The 25,683-nt window shown below is 39.5% G+C and overlaps 1 protein-coding gene across 1 annotated transcript in view; it reads left to right on the top strand.

Moving 5' to 3' along the window:
• LOC126204018 (U-reduvitoxin-Pr21-like) overlaps positions 1-25,683 on the top strand; it is a 74,082-nt gene that overhangs the window by 45,520 nt on the left and 2,879 nt on the right. Inside the window, exons 4-5 of the mRNA XM_049938447.1 lie at positions 17,116-17,235; positions 25,062-25,181. Of these exons, the coding sequence (XP_049794404.1) occupies positions 17,116-17,235; positions 25,062-25,181 (240 nt within the window). The remainder of the gene's footprint in view (positions 1-17,115; positions 17,236-25,061; positions 25,182-25,683) is intronic.

Here is a 25,683-nt window from a genome sequence, read left to right on the forward strand (position 1 = left end):
GTTGATCTTCTAACTCATTCAACAGAGATTTAGACATAATTTTGTAGATAACTGAAAGTTACTGCTAGTGCTGCCATCCGCCGTCTGTGAGCGGTTATTGCACGCGAACGTCGAACACGAGCGGTGTTCAGATTAATGTCACTGGGCCGTATATTACTTAGCGTATTGTACAGAAATCATTTGAAAAGCATTTTACTTACTAGTGACGTCGTTTTCATATTCGTAGCCCATGTTACAGCCTGTCAATGAGCTCTCGTTCTACAGTCTCAGCGTGTAAAGCCGGTGACACCAAGAAGGTCGACTGCAACACGTGTTTCCGTGAAGAAGGCGTGGGATGGGCGTGCAAAGAGGTAGGCTGCCTTGGACTAGAAGCAGGTGAGGAGCTGTTTCTAGGACGTTCTTCTAATTCCGATGTCATGAACTGTAGTAAATCTGCACAACTTTTCTTCGTCGAGATATTTCATAATCTGAGATACTCACCAATTATCTGTTGGTGTAAATATTATTTTTAGTTTTACATTTTCTTTTGGATACGATGCGAGTCCTGCAGAACGGTACGACAACCATTTCTAGTTCACCTATTATTCTATCGTAAACTCAACAAATCAAGACCAAGAACATCTTTCCATCGCAAGATGGAAATTTGTGGGAACTATCTCGTATTACGACATATAGTGATGCACTACAAGCGACGAAAAAATGTTGCAACCTTTGATTTCTCTGTTACTGATTCACATGTGGAATCTGCCTTTCCCTATAAGTAAGCACGACTAACAGTGGTGTTGAGCGATCGTGACGGCTTTGTTGTAGATGAAAACGGCAGATTTCTTCGAATATGAACATTGTTGTCGTCTCTTCAGCCTATTCTTCCAGTGGAAGCCTGTTCATCTTTGTTGTGGGCATGAAAGCTTTCCCAGCGAGTCGTTGTCATCTTCGAAAATTGATTTTTGTGCCGATGATCCACGCCGTACTTGCACTATATTTCGATCGCGTTAATCGCAGTCTCGCGTGTTACGCGAAATATCGGGTAACTTTAGAGCGGATTACCGGCACAAAACCAGATTTTCCAAGATTACTCTTCACCTTTTGCGCAACTACTGCAATCCACATCCATTTGAACCGCTTCACGGAAGTCAAGCCTTGGGCTCCCCAAATTACTGAACTGAGAATGTGTCCTACCACAATTAATTACTCCTTTTAGTAAAATTTTACCGATAACTTCTTTTCTCCTCATTTCGAGTTAGTACCTTGTAAAGTTGATGCATTAAGTTATTCTGAAAGCGGTGCTGATATTCAAGATAATGAAAGCGGGTTAAAAGCTGTGAGCTATCTGGGGAAGTTATCCTTGCATTACTGAGCAACTGTTTCACAAGGTATCCAGTCTAGTTTACCAAATTGTCAACCAGACTAACATTAATTATAATATTTTAATAGTCATCTTACGACAACCATTGACATGTATATATATATATATATATATATATATATATATATATATATATATATATATATATATAAAGAGAATTTAAATAAAAATAAATAAATCAGTTTATATTTGGACATTTATTTTAACATTGATCATTGTTCCGTTAAAATTTCAGCATGTTAAGCTTGATTCATAACTAAACTGGTGCCTTATTTATGATTGTGAAAATGTGAGTTTGTAATCTTACGCAACACATCAAATATGGAGCCAAGATTGTGAGACTGCACACAACACTGCATTCATAAAATAACACACGAAGAACGTTGAAATATATGCAAGAGGAAATTAACCACAACCAACTGATTCAATTTTCACCCAAAGAAGGTTTGGAGGTAGCGCAATCCTGTCCGTCATGAAATTACCACACGCTGATATACTAAATTCATACTTATTGTCTGTGAAATCTTCCCGAAAAGAATAGCTGAGGGGTACTTTAATGATTACACCACAAATACTTTTGATAATTAAAATAAATTACATTGAACCACAATTTACAAAAAAAAATCTCCAACTGGTCACTATCGTCATACTATTAACCTGATGGGTCAAACAATTATATAAGCATGTGGTACTGGTCTCAGAAAGTACACCCCACGTGGCTTGAACATAAAGAAAAGTTGCTATATGGAAAAATATTTTTAAGACGAGATGTTATAATCTCACACACATTCGCATTTAAGATTGATGATCTGAGTTAGAGTTACGGATCATCAACACGTGGTTCCACTTTTCTCACAAAGTATTGACAAAGCAGCTACTGGAAGATATACTGAATTTCACACTCGAATTATGCTGCGTTGCAATTTAAGATAACAGAAGACATTTTAGATCTAAATCTGAAACAAAGGTGATTAAATTTTCACTTAGTCTGAACTTAAGAAATCCATTGTCCCACAGACTTAACAGAGACGCGCTTAGCCAGAGATCTTACCACTTCAGATGCTCGCCGCGGACAGACTGGCGTGGGCCCCTACCGAGGGTGCTTCCAGATACAAAACGGAAGTGACCAGAGAGGCAGGTTCCTATACCAACATGAAAAGGGACGGACAGGACCATACCAAGAATAGAAACCTCTTTCCTTTTAGAAAGCGTAGCTACCTGTTCCAACGTTGCTCCTACTGTTCTCTAGCAGACAGGCTTGTCTGCTACCATCAAGCATGCAACTAGAAATACACTTTGCTCATTCATCTTTTCACACAGAAGGGAAGGGGATGACAGTATCTTATCATATACAGTATATAAAAGAAAGCGGATGTAGGTTCCGTATGAGACTGTGCGACATGGATTACATATAAACTGTGTTTTAAAGTGTAGTAGTGCGACAGATCGTTCTTGTTTATGCGTAAAAGTAGCGCGTTCCACTGCTCAGTCTCCTCCCAGATAGAGTCAGAAACACCACAGTAAATTTAGAAGGGGATTTATGCCGTAAATGACAACAGATTTAAAAAATTAACATGAAAGGAATCCAACAGAGATGTTTCAACCTATTCACCAGTTATCAGATGTGAGCATCTTATCTTCCATGTTATTTTGTAGCGCCACATTTCAAATTGTTATAATTTCTTCTTATCTGAACTGTTTAACGTACAAGCTTCAAATCTCCATCTCTTATCGTTTAAATTTGAATTCTGCTATCATTAGTTATTTTGCTTCTCAAATAGGAAAAGTCATCTACTGCTTTCAATGTCCGATTTCCTAGTCTACTTCCCTCAGTATAGCCTGATTCGATTTGATTACCTTCCCTTACCTTTGTTTTACTTTCGATGTTATTGATCTTATAACCACTTTTCAAGGCACTGTCAATTCAGTTCAAATGATCTCCAAGGAACTTTTCGTGTCATCGGCAAACCTTAAGGACTTCCCCAACTTAAATCCCATTTCTAACTTTTACAAACTAGACAACATGGAAGACGCACATTCCCGTCTCACTGTTTTCTGAAATAATTCTTTCCCTTCCATATTTTTCGACCATTATAACAACAGGGGAAATGAGACACTTAAAGTAGTAGTAGAGCTGCATCAAACCAGTCTCAGGACTGAAGAACTCAACAACATAACTACAGGCTGCTCTTTGTACAGGCTATAGGTAACCTTTCGCTCCTCAGTTTTACGCCTTCTATTCACAGAATTTCATAGCCTGTATTGCAGCCAACAGTGTCCAAAACTCTTTTTAAATCTACAAACACTATAACCAAAAGTGTTCAGTTCTTCGAAATATATTTTGAGACAATTCGTAGGGTTAGCATTACCTCACATTCTCCTGCATTTCTCCAGAGTTCAAAGTGATCTTGTCGGATGTCAACTTCTACCAGTTTTGCCATCCTTCTGTAAATAAACCGTGTCTATACTTTGTAACCATGAGTTAATAAATGTTATGGTTTTGCAGTATTCACACAACACAGCAAGTGTCTTCTTTGAATTCGTGTTATAATATTCTTCTTGTCCTTCAGTATTTTCAGTAATAGGTGTAGTTCATTTTCTTACTTCCTACGATCGTTTTTGCAGTGCACCATGCTAATAGCTTTTAAATTTAGACCAAAATGGAAATGCCTTATAGTTGCTGACTGTGTTTAAAGATAAAATTTTATACATGCACATAATTCGATAATTCGACAACTCTTTTTCCGGATATTAGTTATAACCAAAGATGAGTAATGCATATGCTAAATTATAGTATTCTAATAATTATTCTCTGACATGGACATAACATGGATAATTAGTTCTAAAGCTAATACTAGAATAACTCTCGGTTCTAAAATTCTAATGTTGATGGAAATGTTAATACTCTCGGGAAATCAATTAATTACAAATTATCTTCGTAGAAAAACCTTTATTCTGCAGTCTCAAAATAGGTCTGTATTTTACTCCCTCGCACGTTATACTGACGATGATGGGCCAATTTAGTGATACATGTTACCGTAGCTGGTGCTTACAGCTGCCTTGCATTCACAGAGGAAAAAGAAGAAGACATTAGCTCCAGCTACAACGAAAAAATTAGATAGCATTGATGAGCTGTATCACGTCATTATGAGTCTATTGGAATCACATTAGTTAGGATGAATCCAAAAATTCCATCGGCATGGATGTGTTTGTTGTCCTTACTGTAAGTTAGTTTTAGTTAGATTAAGTATGTGTAAGCCTAGGGACCGATGACAATAGTAGTTTGGTCCGATAGGAACTTACCACAAATTTCCAAATTATCGCTCAAAATAACCGGTTACTGAAATAACAGATCATGGGTTACCCTTTGCTATTGATTCCAACAATAAACTTAGAGATGAAACAAAGACAAAAGAATTCTACCATTGGTTTTAACCGACATCTTCTCCATCCCTCGTTGACAGACCCCGACGGGCTCATCAGAATCTCTGCCAATGACGTCATTTGGCGCCGTATGAAGGGGCGAGCGATGAGCACACTGCTCTCCTGGCCGTTGTGTTTTCGTAACAGAAGACGCTACTGCTCGGTCAAGTAGCTTGTCAGTTGGGCTCACGACGCTCAGTGCATCCCGCTCCATTACTCCCATCAGGGGAAAATCCCTGACCGTGTTGGGAATCGAACTCTGCTGCTCCACATGGGAGTCAGCTGCGTTGACCACTCAGCTATTGAGGCAGACACAGACACCGATTTATTGTGTTGGCCAGAAAAGTAACTATCGTGTCGTTTGAAAGTAGGTTTATCTTACGCCTACACAATAATGGTGTTGCTTGCTGCTGATGCAGGAATCTCTAAATTTCCAATGTAAGCTTCGCTTTTTCATGGTCTGGAAAGTGGCAGCTAATCGTAGTGAGAGCAGCTATAGAGCTACTTGTTCTTGTACGGATAAGCAGCGACAATGCCACAAAGGCTGATGATATGGAGACACGTGGAAAGGTTCCCACGTCGCTGAGAGCGAAATTAAATAGAAATTAACATAAAATACGAAACTGGCTTAATACAGTTGTCCTTGTCACGTTACTACGGTGCCCACCATTACACGAAAATATCTACCAGTTGCGCCGTAGTGGCAGTAAGGCTCTCCAGCAATTCGTGAGGTATTTATTTTATTATAAATCCTGCTACGGACGACAAATGAGTCAGATCTCAATATGGTCATAGTTGAGCGAAATTAATAACCCGATTAATAAACATTTGTCATCCGTGACTCGATTTATAATAAAACAAACGCGATAATATGTTATTTGCTATTGACACTCATAGTCCCATCCACCAATTAGCAAACTGTAGTAACATACATAAAGGAAGTGATCATATTAACCAGACCATGAATGAAACACGTTTTGACGTTAAAGCTGTTAGGTCTTACTCAAAGAAAGAAGAAATTCATAATTAGCAGAAAGCCCTCTTAAATTTTAACAGACGTCAACTTTTGCATGCTACGCTTTATTCGACTGCGTTCGAAAATAACTATTTGAAATTGCATCTAGATGTGAATTTATTCATAGGAAATTGCGCATGTAACATATTATTTCTCATATGGTAATGAAGCAACAAATTACTAAATTTTTGTCATTCTTCACACATTATTGGTGTTAACAGATGTACCAAACGTATCACGTGTCACTTACAAGCATTCATACTGGTGTACTTCTATACGAGATTATATCAAAATACGCTGATTAATAACAAAGTCTCCTCTACCGAAGACCTGAGGATAGCTTGTCTAACGTGATGTGAAAATGTTCAACCTTTATCCACCCCGTGGTTGCGTATAATTTACAGTAAGTAGCAGGTGGGTGTAATGAAAGTGCAGCTAGTCACAGAGATTCGTTGTGGGATTTATTTATCGTGTGGAAGCGAGCTTCGTTGGTATTAGGATGCGTCAATGTGGAGCCGATTTATTCTAGCAAAAATTAGTTCCAGTTTTAGCCATCAGGTGTAAACCTGGCACTGTGAATGCTAGAAGGAGATATAGAAATATTTCCATATGTAATTCAGCGGATTACTCCTATTGCCTTTCTTGGATAGTCATGTGACTTGTGCAACTTTCCAGTCTTTGGCTATGGATCTTTTGTCGAACGAGCAGTTCTGTATGATTGCTAAGTATGGAGCTATTGTATCAGCACACTCAGAAAGGAACCTAATTGGTATACAAACTCTACTGCAAGCTTTGCCTTTCTGAAGTGTTCGTCGCTACACCGAGGATATCTACTTCTAAGTTAAGTCATTCTCGATTTGAATACTGGAGTATTTACTTCATCTTATTTGTTTAAGGTGTATCTGAAAACCGTGTTTGGTAACTCTGTTTTAGTGGCAGTGTTAGCAGTAACTTCACCATTGTTATCTCACAATGAAGGCATTGATTGCGTCTTGCCACTGATGTACTTCACATACGACCAGAATCTCTTTGGGTTTTCTACGAAATTTCGAGACAGAGTTTCGTTGTGGAAACTATTAAGAGTACCTCGCATTGAGGATCACGCTAAATATTGAGATTCTGTAAAATTTAACCAGTATCGTGGATTTTGTGTTCTTTTAAGTTTGGCATGCTTTTTTCGTTGGTTTTGTAAAAGTGGTCTAACCTGTTTGGTGTACCATGGGGAATCAGCACTATCTCATATCAGGTATACATTTCTCAAATGCCGTCGATACTATTTCTTTGAATTTTGATCACATCTGGTCCACGCTTACATAGACAGATTGGAAGGAATTGAGGCTGTCTCTTAGGAAGATGTCAAGGGAATGTTTATCTGCTTTCTTAAATAGATGTATTTTGTGTTAATTTTTGCTGGGATTGCATGTTACGGTATTCAGTCTAGCTATGACACCCGTTCGGTCACCAACCCCTGTATCTGTCATGATGCTAATTATATGGTCAGGATTATTTTTTGCTATGAAATGAACTATGTTTTCGGAACCGTTTATACCTCGAATGCGGTCCTCAACTAACTGTTCGAAATAATATTCTGAGAAGGCACTTAGTACGATTTCGGACAACATTTTGTGCCTACCACCGACTTTAAATGTGTTTTTTCGCCAACATACCGAGGGTAGGTTGAAGTCACCACAAACTATATTTTTATGAATGGGGTACCTGAGTGAAATGACACTTTTCCTTGACCTGTTTTCTTTGACCTGTTCAGCAACTGCATCATCCGGGTCGAGGGGTTGTTAAAAGGAACCAGTTATTAATATATTCCGACTGTCAAGTATAGGCTCTATCCACACCAATTCACAGGGACAATCTAATTAAATTTCACTACAACTACTTCTGACAAGAATAAACAATCCACCACAAACTGTATTTAATCTGTCATTCCGGAAAACGATAGGGTTTTTTGTACAAATTTCGGCTGAAGCTATTTCAGGCTTTAGCCATCTTTCCGTACCACACCTGGCGGTGTATTGATCATATTTCGCTGTTCATCACGATAGCCTTTGAAAACTAAGAACTACACCTTACGTACATTTTGGGTGTATAAAAATGAAATAGCCAAATTTGCCGATTTTCTAATGCACAAGGAATGTGAGATTACTAAATCTTCCTCGTTTGATAGCGAGCTTTTCTCGAGGAAGTGAACTAACTAATTGAACGCCGTGCTTTATTGCAGATGTGGAGAAGTGCACGCCTGGGACGACCTTCAAGCAGGACTGCAACACGTGTACCTGCGGCCCTGATGGCAAGCCGGCCGCCTGCACCCTCAAAGCCTGTCTTCCAAGGACGCGCAGAGGTGAGCAGGGTCTCTCCACTGTAACACTGTTACCATTTCGGCACATGTTTTCTGAGTCAAAAATAGTGATGGAAAAAAATCATATTTCGTTTCCTTTGATATCTACATCTACATCTACATACATACTCCGCAATCCACCATACGGTGCGTGGCGGAGGGTACCTCGTACCACAACTAACATCTTCTCTCCCTGTTCCACTCCCAAACAGAACGATGTATCATCTGGAGTGCCCCAGGTAAGTGTGGTAGGTCCTCTGTTGTTTTCTATCTACATAAATGTTCTTTTGGATAGGGTGGATAGCAATGTGCGGCTGTGTGCTGATGATGCTGTGATGTACGGAAAAGTGTCGTCGTTGAGTGACTGTAGGAGGATACAAGGTCACTTGGACCGGATTTGCGATAGAAATTCTTCCTGTACCTAGATTTGAATAACATAGTAATCGACTGTAAGGCATGGATGGAGACGATGTTGTCGCTTCCACGATACCTGCGAGCACGAAATGGCTGTGGCAGCAACAGCTGTTCAGTTCATTACTGGATACATTCGCAGATTTCCGTTTAGAGTTCGTTAGGCCGTTCGCTAACCTCTGGGAAAATCAGTTTGGATTCCATAGAAGTGTTGGAAAACGCGCTGCAGTACAGACCCTACGACTTATTTTAGAAGATAAGTTAAGGAAAGGCAAACTCACGCTTCTAGCCTTTGTAAACTTTAGAGAAATCTTTTGACAATGTTGACTTGAATATTCTCTTTCGAATTCTGTAGGCTGCAGGGGTAAAATACAGGGAGCGAAAGGCTATTTACAATTTGTACAGGAACCAGATGGCAATTATGAGAGTCGAGGGGCATGAAAGAGAAGCAGTGGTTGGGAATGGAATGAGACAGGGTTGCAGCCTATCTCCGATGTTATTCATCCTGTATACTGAGCAAGGAGCAAAGGAAACAAAAGAAAAATTTGGAGTAGGAATTGAAATCCATGGAGAAGAAATAAAAACTTTGATGTTTGACGACGACGACATTGTAGGTGTGTCAGAGACAGCAAAGGAACTGGAAGAGCAGCTGAATGGAATGGACGGTGTGTGACGACTGCGATTCTACCCTGTCACCAAGTATCAACAAAATACCCGAAATGTACCGTGTTAACTAATGCAGTCAAAATCAAGTCCTATCTAAATAGACGTTTCTCCAAATTTTACTTCCCAACACAATATCTGACCGTGCATTTATCCCAGTTTAGCATAGAATAACCATATCAAATAAGATTTAATGACATTGAGAAAAAACAATTTGATTCTAACATCAATCAACAAAAGAATACCAAAGTTCAGTGATGAACCCTCAATTTTACACGACTCTCATTCAAAGTAATCATAACTGGTGCTATAATATTCTTCTTGAAGTCCGTGAATATTTTGTGCTTCCATATTTTTTGTAATAATTGTTGTTCCTTTCCTCAGTTCGTAAGATCATTTTCCTCACTGCACCCAGCGAAAAGCTTCTTAATTTAGACTGAAATGAAAATATATTGCAGTTCTGATTTTGTTTAAGAATCAAATATTATACGAGGACATTATTTGTCAGTAGTTTTTCTGATGTTAGTTAAAGCGAAACTCGAGTAATGCGTATGATAAATTCTTCTACCTTAATAACTACTTTTACATGAACGTAACATGGATAATTGGTTATAATGCGTTCACTGTGATAGCTCTTGGATCTAAAATTTTCTTTTTGATGGAAACACTAATACTTTCTGGGTTAATCAGATAATTGTAGATTATGATCGCAGAATAACCTTTATTCTGGAGTCTCAAATAGGTCTGTAATTAACTCGTATGTTACACTGATGTCGGTGGGCGGATTTCTTGGTAAATGTTACCGTGGCTGCTGCTGGTAGCCGTACTATGCTGTCATAGGGCAGATAACAGGACATTAGCTCCAGCTGCCACGAAAACCTTTCGTAAGTCCTCAGCTAGCGGCGATGACCAGCATCACGTCATTACGGGCCCATTAGAATCACGTTATTCAGGACGAATGTAGAAAACAAGTAATGAAGCTCATGCCATCGGTTTCACTGGTTTTAAACTTAGTTCAACCTGTAGCCACTATTCCAGACGCAGGATAACAAATTATTTCCAGTCGTGGCAACCAAATTGGCTTTTTAATTGTGCCGGTACACTGCAGTTATTTACGATTAGTAGTTCCTGTTTCGTATCTTAGAATGAATTCTACCTAAGTAAGCAGCTTTACAGTGTTAACCATAAACGTGGAGAGCTAACTGTAGTGCCACACTGTTGCTGAACAGTAAATGTTCAGATGGTACAAATGGCTCTAAGCAGTATGGGACTTAACATCTGCAGTCATCAGTCCCCTACACTTAGAACTACTTAAACCTACCTAAGGACATCAAACACATCGATACCCGAGGCAGGATTCGAACCTGCGACCGTAGCAGCAGCGCGGTTCCGGACTGAAGCGCCTAGAACCGCTCGGCCACAGCGGTCGACAACACTAAATGTACGCTAAATGCTTTACGGAGAGAAAATATTCTTCTTATTTGTCACACAGGTATATCACATATTTCGTGCATTATCAGGAACCTATTGACTGCCATCAACAGCAACTATTCTTTATTGATAATATTTGACACGTGTAAGTTATTGAATACATACGACTGTATACCGATTCTACCAAATACAATATTATCTGAGAAAAAGCTTCACATACTTTCAGTCAGATTGTGGTAATGAAAGTTCCTGGCAGATTTCAACTGTGTGCCGGACCGAGACTCGAATTCCGGACCATTTTCATTTCACGGGCAAGTGTTCTTGCCATGAAAGGCAAAGGTCCCGAGTTCGAGTCTCGGTCCGGCACACAGTTTTAATCTGCCAAGAAGTTTCATATCAACACACACTCCGCTGCAGAGTGAAATTTTCATTCTAGATTGTGATAATATTTCAAATGAACACGAAATGATATGTCAGTACACAAAGCAGACTGCTTACAGATCACTTGAGAGTCCTATCTTGGCATATTGTTTAGGTTTGTAGGACCAATACAAGTTAGGACTTACAGAGAATATGGTACGTACTGAAGGAATGGCAGCACGAATCATCAAATGTTTGTTTGCCACACGGGAGAGCGTCACGAAAATGTTTGATAACGTGAATTGGAGGTAGGAGTCGATTATCCCATGAAAGATTCGAGAAGTAGTGTTAAGTGAAGAATCCGTAAATATTCTTCAGGACCATACGTATCGATTCCGTAGCGGCCGCGAGGACTATTTAAGACTGTGCAAAGCTCCCATACTGATATTTGAGCATTTTTCCCGCAGTCTATATGCGATTGAAACGAGAAAATTCTCCATCGCGTGGTACACTGATGTTGTAAATGAAACTTTGTAGTGTTGATGACTAGCCTGAATTGTTCCCTGTCCTCTTTGGTGACTTCTGTGACATTAAGTTTTTTCATATCTGTTCATGTCTTATTCCAAATTAAAAAAATATAATCAAAAATTTTCTTCGTTAGCCTCTTCTCATCCGTTATTTAGGTATGACCGGAAAGCTTTACTCTCCTCTTCCATGTTGTACCTGTGATTGTTTCCACGATTCTGTATGGATCTGCTCTTCGACCAATACTTACCTTTGTTCTTTTATGATCCTCAAATTTTCCAGAGTATTTTTCTTTCTTTCCTTCCCAGTTCTTCTTGTTCACCTCTTTTATAGAGTGATAGACATTCTCATCCGTACAGTGCTTCCGGTTTAATTACTGTTGCACAGTAGGGAAGGGAAAGAATTATTTCAGAAAACAGTGAGACAGGAATGTGCGTCTTCCATGTTGTCTAGTTTGTAAAAGTTAGAAATGGGATTTAAGTTGGGGAAGTCCTTAAGGTTTGCCGATGACACGAAAAGTTCCTTGGAGATCATTTGAACTGAATGGACAGTGCCTTGAAAAGTGGCTATAAGAGCAATAACATCGAAAGTAAAACATAGGTAAGGGAAGGTAATCAAATCGAATCAGGCTATACTGAGGGAAGTAGACTAGGAAATCGGACATTGAAAGCAGTAGATGACTTTTCCTATTTGAGAAGCAAAATAACTAATGATAGCAGAATTCAAATTTAAACGATAAGAGATGGAGATTGGAAGCTTGTACGTTAAACAGTTCAGATAAGAAGAAATTATAACAATTTGATATGTGGCACTACAGAATAACATGGAAGATAAGATGCTCACATCTGATAACTGGTGAATAGGATTGAAAGATCTCTGTTGGATTCCTTTCATGTTAATTTTTTAAATCTGTTGTCATTTACGGCATAAATCCCCTTCTAAATTTACTGTGGTGTTTCTGACTCTATCTGGGAGGAGACTGAGCAGTGGAACGCGCTACTTTTACGCATAAACAAGAACGATCTGTCGCACTACTACACTTTAAAACACAGTTTATATGTAATCCATGTCGCACAGTCTCATACGGAACCTACATCCGCTTTCTTTTATATACTGTATATGATAAGATACTGTCATCCCCTTCCCTTCTGTGTGAAAAGATGAATGAGCAAAGTGTATTTCTAGTTGCATGCTTGATGGTAGCAGACAAGCCTGTCTGCTAGAGAACAGTAGGAGCAACGTTGGAACAGGTAGCTACGCTTTCTAAAAGGAAAGAGGTTTCTATTCTTGGTATGGTCCTGTCCGTCCCTTTTCATGTTGGTATAGGAACCTGCCTCTCTGGTCACTTCCGTTTTGTATCTGGAAGCACCCTCGGTAGGGGCCCACGCCAGTCTGTCCGCGGCGAGCATCTGAAGTGGTAAGATCTCTGGCTAAGCGCGTCTCTGTTACGTCCGTGGGACAATGGATTTCTTAAGTTCAGACTAAGTGAAAATTTAATCACGTTTGTTTCAGATTTAGATCTAAAATGTCTTATGTTATCTTAAATTTCAACGCAGCGTAATTCGAGTGTGAAGTTCAGAATATCTTCCAGTAGCTGCTTTGTCACTACTTTGTGAGCAAAGTGGAACCACGTATTGATGATCCGTAACTCTAACTCAGATCATCAATCTTAAATTCGAATGTGTGTGAGATTATAACATCTCGTCTTGAAAATATTTTTCCATATAGCAACTTTTCTTTATGTTCAAGCCACGTGGGGTGTACTTTCTGAGACCAGTACCACATGCTTATATAATTGTTTGACCCATCAGGTTAATAGTATGACGATAGTGACCAGTTGCAGAGTTTTCTTTTGTAAATTGTGGTTCAATGTAATTTATTTTAATTATCAAAATTATTTGTGGTGTAATCATCAAAGTAGCCCTCAGCTATTCTTTTCGGGAAGATTTCACAGACAATAAGTATGAATGTAGTATATCAGCGTGTGGTAATTTCACAACGGACAGGATTGCGCTACCTCCAAACCTTCTTTGGGTGAAAATTGAATCGGTTGGTTGTGGTTAATTTCCTCTTGCATATATTTCAACGTTCTTCGTGTGTTATTTTATGAATGCAGTGTTGTGTGCAGTCTGCCAATCTTGGCTCCATATTTGATGTGTTCCGTAAGATTACAAACTCACATTTTCTCAATCATAAATAAGGCACCAGTTTAGTTATGAATCAAGCTTAAAATGCTGAAATTTTAACGGAACAATGGTCAATGTTAAAGTAAATGTCCAAATATAAACTGATTTATTTATTTTTATTTAAATTCTCTTTATATATATATGGTTGTCGTAAGATGACTATTAAAATATTATAATTAATGTTAGTCTGGTTGGCAATTTGGTTAACTAGACTGGATACCTAGTGAAACAGTTGCTCAGTAATGCAAGGATAACTTCCCCAGATAGCTCACAGATTTTAACCCCCTTTTGTTATCTTGAATATCAGCACCGCTTTCAGAACAACTTAATGCATCAACTTTACAAGGTACTAACTCGAAATGAGGAGAAAAGAAGTTATCGGTAAAATTTTACTAACAGGAGTAATTAATTGTGATAGGACACATCTTGAGGCACCATCACTTTCTCAGTTCAGTAATTTCGGGAGCCCAAGGCTTGGCTTCCGTGAACCGGTTCAAATGGATGTGGATTGCAGTAGTTGCGCAAAAGGTGAAGAGTCATCTTGAAAAATCTGGTTTTGTGCCGGTAATCCGCTCTAAAGTTACACGATATTTCGCGTAACACGCGAGACTGCGATTAACGCGATCGAAATATAGTGCAAGTACGGCGTGGATCATCGGCACAAAAATCGATTTTCGAAGATGACAACGACTCGCTGGGAAAACTTTCATGCCCACAACAAAGATGAACAGGCTTCCACTGGAAGAATAGGCTGAAGAGACGACAACAATATTCATAATCGAAGAAATCTGCCGTTTTCATCTACAACAAAGCCGTCACGATCGCTCAACACCACTGTTAGTCGTGCTTACTTATAGGGAAAGGCAGATTCCACACGTGAATCAGTAACAGAGAAATCAAAGGTTGCAACATTTTTTCGTCGCTTGTAGTGCATCACTATATGTCGTAATACGAGATAGTTCCCACAAATTTCCGTCTTGCGATGGAAAGATGTTCTTGGTCTTGATTTGTTGAGTTTACGATACAATAATAGGTGAACTAGAAATGGTTGTCGTACCGTTCTGCAGGACTCGCATCGTATCCAAAAGAAAATGTAAAACTAAAAATAATATTTACACCAACAGATAATTGGTGAGTATCTCAGATTATGAAATATCTCGACGAAGAAAAGTTGTGCAGATTTACTACAGCTCATGACATCGGAATTAGAAGAACGTCCTAGAAACAGCTCCTCACCTTCTTCTAGACCAAGGCAGCCTACCTCTTTGCACGCCCATCCCACGCCTTCTTCACGGAAACACGTGTTGCAGTCGACCTTCTTGGTGTCACCGGCTTTACACGCTGAGACTGTAGAACGAGAGCTCATTGACAGGCTGTAACATGGGCTACGAATATGAAAACGACGTCACTAGTAAGTAAAATGCTTTTCAAATGATTTCTGTACAATACGCTAAGTAATATACGGCCCAGTGACATTAATCTGAACACCGCTCGTGTTCGACGTTCGCGTGCAATAACCGCTCACAGACGGCGGATGGCAGCACTAGCAGTAACTTTCAGTTATCTACAAAATTATATCTAAATCTCTGTTGAATGAGTTAGAAGATCAACAGAACACGCAACTGGCGAGTACAAAGCGGGCTTCGGAAAAAATAGATTTGCCCAGAGCAAATTTTTAACTTAAAAACAATCCTCAGGATCAGAACGATGGGAAACCTTAACACAGTCGTCACATTCATTAATTCCAAAAAACGTATGATTCCGTAGACAGCCAGACAGTATTCTTAACAGTGGAAGAAGCAGGTATCGACCAAAACACCAGATAATTAGTCTAACAGACACTCAAAGATACAACTTCGAAATTAAGTTCATAGAAAAATTCCTGAACCCTTCAGGATCAAGACAGGAGTTCGGTAGGGAATGGGTTGCCACCGACTCTCTTCAGCCTGGTCTTAGACAAGATCATTAGAGAGTTGAATAAAGGACTACGAGAGAAGGACATCAAAGGAATCCACATATGACAAGTAGGAGTGCAGCTAAAAGCAGATTGCAAATATCGTGTGATAAAAGGGACTACATTGAAGATAAACACAACAAGGAAAGATTATCTGCAATCACAACACGAAAACATTAGAGAAGTTGATAAGTTTAAGCATTTGAGCGAATGGGTGTACTGAAATGGATTAGATATCACCACAAGGAAAAAAAGATCGGAGAAAATGCAATTAGCATACAAACTTATCTGAAACCGATATAATAAAAGCTCAGTATAGTGGCAGAATATTGAGATTCTGTAAAATTTAACCAGTATCGTGGATTTTGTGTTCTTTTAAGTTTGGCATGGTTTTTTCGTTGGTTTTGTAAAAGTGGTCTAACCTGTTTGGTGTACCATGGGGAATCAGCACTATCTCATATCAGGTATACCTTTCTCAAATGCCGTCGATACTATTTCTTTGAATTTTGATCACATCTGGTCCACGCTTACATAGAGAGATTGGAAGGAATTGAGGCTGTCTCTTAGGAAGATGTCAAGGGAATGTTTATCTGCTTTCTTACATAGATGTATTTTGTGTTAATTTTTGCTGGGATTGCATGTTACGGTATTCAGTCTAGCTATGACACTCGTTTGGTCACCAACCCCTGTATCTGTCATGATGCTAATTATATGGTCAGGATTATATTTTGCTATGAAATGATGTTTTCGGAACCGTTTATACCTCGAATGCGGTCCTCAACTAACTGTTCGAAATAATATTCTGAGAAGGCACAACATTTTGTGCCTACCACCGACTTTAAATGTGTTTTTTTCGCCAACATACCGAGGGTAGGTTAAAGTCACCACAAACTATATTTTTATGAATGGGGTACCTGAGTGAAATGACACATTTCCTTGACCTGTTTTCTTTGACCTGTTCAGCAACTGCATCATCCGGGTCGAGGGGTTGTTAAAAGGAACCAGTTATTAATATATCCCGACTGTCAAGTATAGGCTCTATCCACACCAGTTCACAGGGACAATCTAATTAAATTTCACTACAACTACTTCTGACAAGAATAAACAATCCACCACAAACTGTATTTAATCTGTCATTCCGGAAAACGATAGGGTTTTTTGTACAAATTTCGGCTGAAGCTATTTCAGGCTTTAGCCATCTTTCCGTACCACACCTGGCGGTGCATTGATCATATTTCGCTGTTCATCACGATAGCCTTTGAAAACTAAGAACTACACCTTACGTACATTTTGGATGTATAAAAATGAAATATCCAAATTTGCCGATTTTCTAATGCACAAGGAATGTGAGATTACTAAATCTTCCTCGTTTGATAGCGAGCTTTTCTCGAGGAAGTGAACTAACTAATTGAACGCCGTGCTTTATTGCAGATGTGGAGAAGTGCACGCCTGGGACGACCTTCAAGCAGGACTGCAACACGTGTACCTGCGGCCCTGATGGCAAGCCGGCCGCCTGCACCCTCAAAGCCTGTCTTCCAAGGACGCGCAGAGGTGAGCAGGGTCTCTCCACTGTAACACTGTTACCATTTCGGCACATGTTTTCTGAGTCAAAAATAGTGATGGAAAAAAATCATATTTCGTTTCCTTTGATATCTACATCTACATCTACATACATACTCCGCAATCCACCATACGGTGCGTGGCGGAGGGTACCTCGTACCACAACTAACATCTTCTCTCCCTGTTCCACTCCCAAACAGAACGATGTATCATCTGGAGTGCCCCAGGTAAGTGTGGTAGGTCCTCTGTTGTTTTCTATCTACATAAATGATCTTTTGGATAGGGTGGATAGCAATGTGCGGCTGTGTGCTGATGATGCTGTGATGTACGGAAAAGTGTCGTCGTTGAGTGACTGTAGGAGGATACAAGGTGACTTGGACCGGATTTGTGATGGAAATTCTTCCTGTACCTAGATTTGAATAACATAGTAATCGACTGTATGGCATGGATGGAGACGATGTTGTCGCTTCCACGATACCTGCGAGCACGAAATGGCTGCGGCAGCAACAGCTGTTCAGTTCATTACTGGATACATTCGCAGATTTCCGTTTAGAGTTCGTTAGGCCGTTCGCCAACCTCTGGGGAAATCAGTTTGGATTCCATAGAAGTATTGGAAAACGCGCTGCAGTACAGACCCTACGACTTATTTTAGAAGATAAGTTAAGGAAAGGCAAACTCACGCTTCTAGCCTTTGTAAACTTTAGAGAAATCTTTTGACAATGTTGACTGGAATATTCTCTTTCGAATTCTGTAGGCTGCAGGGGTAAAATACAGGGAGCGAAAGGCTATTTACAATTTGTACAGGAACCAGATGGCAATTATGAGAGTCGAGGGGCATGAAAGAGAAGCAGTGGTTGGGAATGGAATGAGACAGGTTTGCAGCCTATCTCCGATGATATACATCCTGTATACTAAGCAAGGAGCAAAGGAAACAAAAGAAAAATTTTGAGTAGGAATTGAAATCCATGGAGAAGAAATAAAAACTTTGATGTTTGACGACGACGACATTGTAGGTGTGTCAGAGACAGCAAAGGAACTGGAAGAGCAGCTGAATGGAATGGACGGTGTGTGACGACTGCGATTCTACCCTGTCACCAAGTATCGCCAAAATACCCGAAAAGTACCGTGTTAACTAATGCAGTCAAAATCAAGTCCTATCTAAATAGACGTTTCTCCAAATTTTACTTCCCAACACAATATCTGACCGTGCATTTATCCCAGTTTAGCATAGAATAACCATATCAAATAAGATTTAATGACATTGACAAAAAAAATTTGATTCTAACATCAATCAACCAAAGAGTACCAAAGTTGAGTGATGAACGCTCAATTTTACACGACTCTCATTCAAAGTAATCATAACTGGTGCTATAATATATTGAAGACCATTAATATTTTGTGCTTCCATATTTTTTGTAATAATTGTTGTTCCTTTCCTCAGTTCGTAAGATCATTTTCCTCACTACACCCAGCGAAAAGCTTCTTAATTTAGACTGAAATGAAAATATATTGCAGTTCTGATTTTGTTTAAGAATCAAATATTATACGAGGACATTATTTGTCAGTAGTTTTTCTGATGTTAGTTAAAGCGAAACTCGAGTAATGCGTACGATAAATTCTTCTACCTTAATAACTACTTTTACATGAACGTAACATGGATAATTGGTTATAATACGTTCACTGTGATAGCTCTTGGATCTAAAACTTTCTTTTTGATGGAAACACTAATACTTTCTGGGTTAATCAGATAATTGTAGATTATGATCGCAGAATAACCTTTATTCTGGAGTCTCAAATAGGTCTGTAATTAACTCGTATGTTACACTGATGTCGGTGGGCGGATTTCATGGTAAATGTTACCGTGGCTGCTGCTGGCAGCCGTACTGTGCTGTCATAGGGCAGATAACAGGACATTAGCTCCAGCTGCCACGAAAACCTTTCGTAAGTCCTCAGCTAGCGGCGATGTCCAGCATCACGTCATTACGCGCCCATTAGAATCACGTTATTCAGGACGAATGTAGAAAACAAGTAATGAAGCTCATGCCATCGGTTTCACTGGTTTTAAACTTCGTTCAACCTGTAGCCACTATTCCAGACGCGGGATAACAAATTATTTCCAGTCGTGGCAACCAAATTGGCTTTTTAATTGTGCCGGTACACTGCAGTTATTTACGATTAGTAGTTCCTGTTTCGTATCTTAGAATGAATTCTACCTAAGTAAGCAGCTTTACAGTGTTAACCATAAACGTGGAGAGCTAACTGTAGTGCCACACTGTTGCTGAACAGTAAATGTTCAGATGGTACAAATGGCTCTAAGCAGTATGGGACTTAACATCTGCAGTCATCAGTCCCCTACACTTAGAACTACTTAAACCTACCTAAGGACATCAAACACATCGATACCCGAGGCAGGATTCGAACCTGCGACCGTAGCAGCAGCGCGGTTCCGGACTGAAGCGCCTAGAACCGCTCGGCCACAACGGTCGACAACACTAAATGTACGCTAAATGCTTTACGGAGAGAAAATATTCTTCTTATTTGTCACACAGGTATATCACATATTTCGTGCATTATCAGGAACCTATTGACTGCCATCAACAGCAACTATTCTTTATTGATAATATTTGACACGTGTAAGTTATTGAATACATACGACTGTATACCGATTCTACCAAACACAATATTATCTGAGAAAAAGCTTCACATATTTTCAGTCAGATTGTGGTAATGAAACTTCCTGGCAGATTTCAACTGTGTGCCGGAACGAGACTCGAATTCCGGACCATTTTCATTTCACGGGCAAGTGTTCTTGCCATGAAAGACAAAGGTCCCGAATTCGAGTCTCGGTCCGGCACACAGTTTTAATCTGCCAAGAAGTTTCATATCAACACATACTCCGCTGCAGAGTGAAATTTTCATTCTAGATTGTGATAATATTTCAAATGAACACGAAATGATATGTCAGTACACAAAGCAGACTGCTTAGAGATCACTTGAGAGTCCTATCTTGGCATATTGTTTAGGTTTGTAGGACCAATACACGTTAGGACTAACAGAGAATATGGTACGTACTGAAGGAATGGCAACACGAATCATCAAATGTTTGTTTGCCACACGGGAGAGCGTCACGAAAATGTTTGATAACGTGAATTGGAGGTAGGAGTCGATTATCCCATGAAAGATTCGAGAAGTAGTGTTAAGTGAAGAATCCGTAAATATTCTTCAGGACCATACGTATCGATTCCGTAGCGGCCGCGAGGACTATTTAAGACTGTGCAAAGCTCCCATACTGATATTTGAGCATTTTTCCCGCAGTCTATATGCGAATGAAACGAGAAAATTCTCCATCGCTTGGTACACTGATGTTGTAAATGAAACTTTGTAGTGTTGATGACTAGCCTGAATTGTTCCCTGTCCTCTTTGGTGTCTTCTGTGACATTAAGTTTTTTCATATCTGTTCATGTCTCATTCCAAATTAAAAAATATAATTATGAATGTTCTTCGTTAGCCTCTTCTCATCCGTTATTTAGATATGACCGGAAAGCTTTACTCTCCTCTTCCATGTTGTACCTGTGATTGTTTCCACGATTCTGTATGGATCTGCTCTTCGACCAATACTTATCTTTGTTCTTTTATGATCCTCAAATTTTCCAGAGTATTTTTCTTTCTTTCCTTCCCAGTTCTTCTTGTTCACCTCTTTTATAGAGTGATAGACATTCTCATCCGTACAGTGCTTCCGGTTTAATTACTGTTGCACAGTGTTTACTTTTAGCCTGCCACTATACTGAGCTTTTATTATATCGGTTTCAGATAAGTTTGTATGCTAATTGCATTTTCTCCGATCTTTTTTTCCCTGTGGTGATATCTAATCCATTTCAGTACACCCATTCGCTCAAATGCATAAACTTATCAACTTCTCTAATGTTTTCGTGTTGTGATTGCATATAATCTTTCCTTGTTGTGTTTATCTTCAATGTAGTCCCTTTTATCACACGATATTTGCAATCTGCTTTTAGCTGCACTCCTACTTGTCATATATGGATTCCTTTGATGTCCTTCTCTCGTAGTCCTTTATTCAACTCTCTAATGATTTTGTCTAAGACCAGGCTGAAGAGAGTCGGTGGCAACCCATTCCCTACCGAACTCCTGTCTTGATCCTGAAGGGTTCAGGAATTTTTCTATGAACTTAATTTCGAAGTTGTATCTTTGAGTGTCTGTTAGACTAATTATCTGGTGTTTTGGTCGATACCTGCTTCTTCCACTGTTAAGAATACTGTCTGGCTGTCTACGGAATCATACGTTTTTTGGAATTAATGAATGTAACGACTGTGTTAAGGTTTCCCATCGTTCTGATGCTGAGGATTGTTTTTAAGTTAAAAATTTGCTCTGGGCAAATCTATTTTTTCCGAAGCCCGCTTTGTACTCGCCAGTTGCGTGTTCTGTTGATCTTCTATCTCATTCAACAGAGATTTAGACATAATTTTGTAGATAACTGAAAGTTACTGCTAGTGCTGCCATCCGCCGTCTGTGAGCAGTTATTGCACGCGAACGTCGAACACGAGCGGTGTTCAGATTAATGTCACTGGGCCGTATATTACTTAGCGTATTGTACAGAAATCATTTGAAAAGCATTTTACTTACTAGTGACGTCGTTTTCATATTCGTAGCCCATGTTACAGCCTGTCAATGAGCTCTCGTTCTACAGTCTCAGCGTGTAAAGCCGGTGACACCAAGAAGGTCGACTGCAACACGTGTTTCCGTGAAGAAGGCGTGGGATGGGCGTGCAAGGAGGTAGGCTGCCTTGGACTAGAAGAAGGTGAGGAGCTGTTTCTAGGACGTTCTTCTAATTCCGATGTCATGAACTGTAGTAAATCTGCACAACTTTTCTTCGTCGAGATATTTCATAATCTGAGATACTCACCAATTATCTGTTGGTGTAAATATTATTTTTAGTTTTACATTTTCTTTTGGATACGATGCGAGTCCTGCAGAACGGTACGACAACCATTTCTAGTTCACGTATTATTCTATCGTAAACTCAACAAATCAAGACCAAGAACATCTTTCCATCGCAAGATGGAAATTTGTGGGAACTATCTCGTATTACGACATATAGTGATGCACTACAAGCGACGAAAAAATGTTGCAACCTTTGATTTCTCTGTTACTGATTCACATGTGGAATCTGCCTTTCCCTATAAGTAAGCACGACTAACAGCGGTGTTGAGCGATCGCGACGGCTTTGTTGTAGATGAAAACGGCAGATTTCTTCGATTATGAACATTGTTGTCGTCTCTTCAGCCTATTCTTCCAGTGGAAGCCTGTTCATCTTTGTTGTGGGCATGAAAATTTTCCCAGCGAGTCGTTGTCATCTTCGAAAATCGATTTTTGTGCCGATGATCCACGCCGTACTTGCACTATATTTCGATCGCGTTAACCGCAGTCTCGCGTGTTACGCGAAATATCGGGTAACTTTAGAGCGGATTACCGGCACAAAACCAGATTTTCCAAGATGACTCTTCACCTTTTGCGCAACTACTGCAATCCACATCCATTTGAACCGGTTCACGGAAATCTAGCCTTGGGCTCCCCAAATTACTGAACTGAGAAAGTGATGGTGCCTCAGGATGTGTCCTATCACAATTAATTACTCCTTTTAGTAAAATTTTACCGATAACTTCTTTTCTCCTCATTTCGAGTTAGTACCTTGTAAAGTTGATGCATGAAGTTGTTCTGAAAGCGGTGCTGATATTCAAGATAATAAAAGCGGGTTAAAAGCTGTGAGCTATCTGGGGAAGTTATCCTTGCATGACTGAGCAACTGTTTCACTAGGTATCCAGTCTAGTTTACCAAATTGCCAACCAGACTAACATTAATTATAATATTTTAATAGTCATCTTACGACAACCATTGACATATATAGAATTAAAATAAAAATAAATAAATCAGTTTATATTTGGACATTTATTTTAACATTGATCATTGTTCCGTTAAAATTTCAGCATGTTAAGCTTGATTCATAACTAAACTGGTGCCTTATTTATGATTGTGAAAATGTGATTTTTTAATCTTATGGAACACATCAAATATGGAGCCAAGATTGTGAGACTGCACACAACACTGCATTCATAAAATAACACACGAAGAACGTTGAAATATATGCAAGAGGAAATTAACCACAACCAACCGATTCAATTTTCACCCAAAGAAGTTTTGGAGGTAGCGCAATCCTGTCCGTCATGAAATTACCACACGCTGATATACTAAATTCATACTAATTGTCTGTGAAATCTTCCCGAAAAGAATAGCTGAGGGCTACTTTGATGATTACACCACAAATAATTTTGATAATTAAAATAAATTACATTGAACCACAATTTACAAAAGAAAAATCTCCAACTGGTTACTATCGTCTGAAGTGTTCATCGCTACACCGAGGATATCTACTTCTAAGTTAAGTCATTCTCGATTTGAATACTGGAGTATTTACTTCATCTTATTTGTTTAAGGTGTATCTGAAAACCGTGTTTGGTAACTCTGTTTTAGTGGCAGTGTTAGCAGTAACTTCACCATTGTTATCTCACAGTGAAGGCGTTGATTGCGTCTTGCCACTGATGTACGACCAGAATCTCTTTGGGTTTTCTAAGAAATTTCGAGACAGAGTTTCGTTGTGGAAACTATTAAGAGTACCTCGCACTGGAGATCCCGCTAAATATTGAGATTCTGTAAAATTTAACCAGTATCGTGGATTTTGTGTTCTTTTAAGTTTGGCATGGTTTTTTCGTTGGTTTTGTAAAAGTGGTCTAACCTGTTAGGTGTACCATGGGGAATCAGCACTATCTCATATCAGGTATACATTTCTCAAATGCCGTCGATACTATTTCTTTGAATTTTGATCACATCTGGTCCACGCTTACATAGACAGATTGGAAGGAATTGAGGCTGTCTCTTAGGAAGATGTCAAGGGAATGTTTATCTGCTTTCTTAAATAGATGTATTTTGTGTTAATTTTTGCTGGAACTGCATGTTACAGTATTCAGTCTAGCTATGACACTCGTTTGGTCACCAACCCCTGTATCTGTCATGATGCTAATTATATGGTCAGGATAATTTTTTGCTATGAAATGATGTTTTCGGAACCGTTTATACCTCGAATGCGGTCGTCAACTAACTGTTCGAAATAATATTCTGAGAAGGCACAACATTTTGTGCCTACCACCGACTTTAAATGTGTTTTTTTCGCCAACATACCGAGGGTAGGTTAAAGTCACCACAAACTATATTTTTATGAATGGGGTACCTGAGTGAAATGACACTTTTCCTTGACCTGTTTTCTTTGACCTGTTCAGCAACTGCATCATCCGGGTCGAGGGGTTGTTAAAAGGAACCAGTTATTAATATATTCCGACTGTCAAGTATAGGCTCTATCCACACCAGTTCACAGGGACAATCTAATTAAATTTCGCTACAACTACTTCTGACAAGAATAAACAATCCACCACAAACTGTATTTAATCTGTCATTCCGGAAAACGATAGGGTTTTTTGTACAAATTTCGGCTGAAGCTATTTCAGGCTTTAGCCATCTTTCCGTACCACACCTTGCGGTGTATTGATCATATTTCGCTGTTCATCACGATAGCCTTTGAAAACTAAGAACTACACCTTACGTACATTTTGGATGTATAAAAATGAAATATCCAAATTTGCCGATTTTCTAATGCACAAGGAATGTGAGATTACTAAATCTTCCTCGTTTGATAGCGAGCTTTTCTCGAGGAAGTGAACTAACTAATTGAACGCCGTGCTTTATTGCAGATGTGGAGAAGTGCACGCCTGGGACGACCTTCAAGCAGGACTGCAACACGTGTACCTGCGGCCCTGATGGCAAGCCGGCCGCCTGCACCCTCAAAGCCTGTCTTCAAAGGACGCGCAGAGGTGAGCAGGGTCTCTCCACTGTAACACTGTTACCATTTCGGCACATGTTTTCTGAGTCAAAAATAGTGATGGAAAAAAATCATATTTCGTTTCCTTTGATATCTACATCTACATCTACATACATACTCCGCAATCCACCATACGGTGCGTGGCGGAGGGTACCTCGTACCACAACTAACATCTTCTCTGCCTGTTCCACTCCCAAACAGAACGATGTATCATCTGGAGTGCCCCAGGTAAGTGTGGTAGGTCCTCTGTTGCTTTCTATCTACATAAATGATCTTTTGGATAGGGTGGATAGCAATGTGCGGCTGTGTGCTGATGATGCTGTGATGTACGGAAAAGTGTCGTCGTTGAGTGACTGTATTAGGATACAAGGTGACTTGGACCGGATTTGTGATAGAAAGTCTTCCTGTACCTAGATTTGAATAACATAGTAATCGACTGTAAGGCATGGATGGAGACGATGTTGTCGCTTCCACGATACCTGCGAGCACGAAAT

This window comes from Schistocerca nitens, chromosome 9, assembly GCF_023898315.1.
Source record: "Schistocerca nitens isolate TAMUIC-IGC-003100 chromosome 9, iqSchNite1.1, whole genome shotgun sequence".
NCBI lineage: Eukaryota > Metazoa > Arthropoda > Insecta > Orthoptera > Acrididae > Schistocerca > Schistocerca nitens.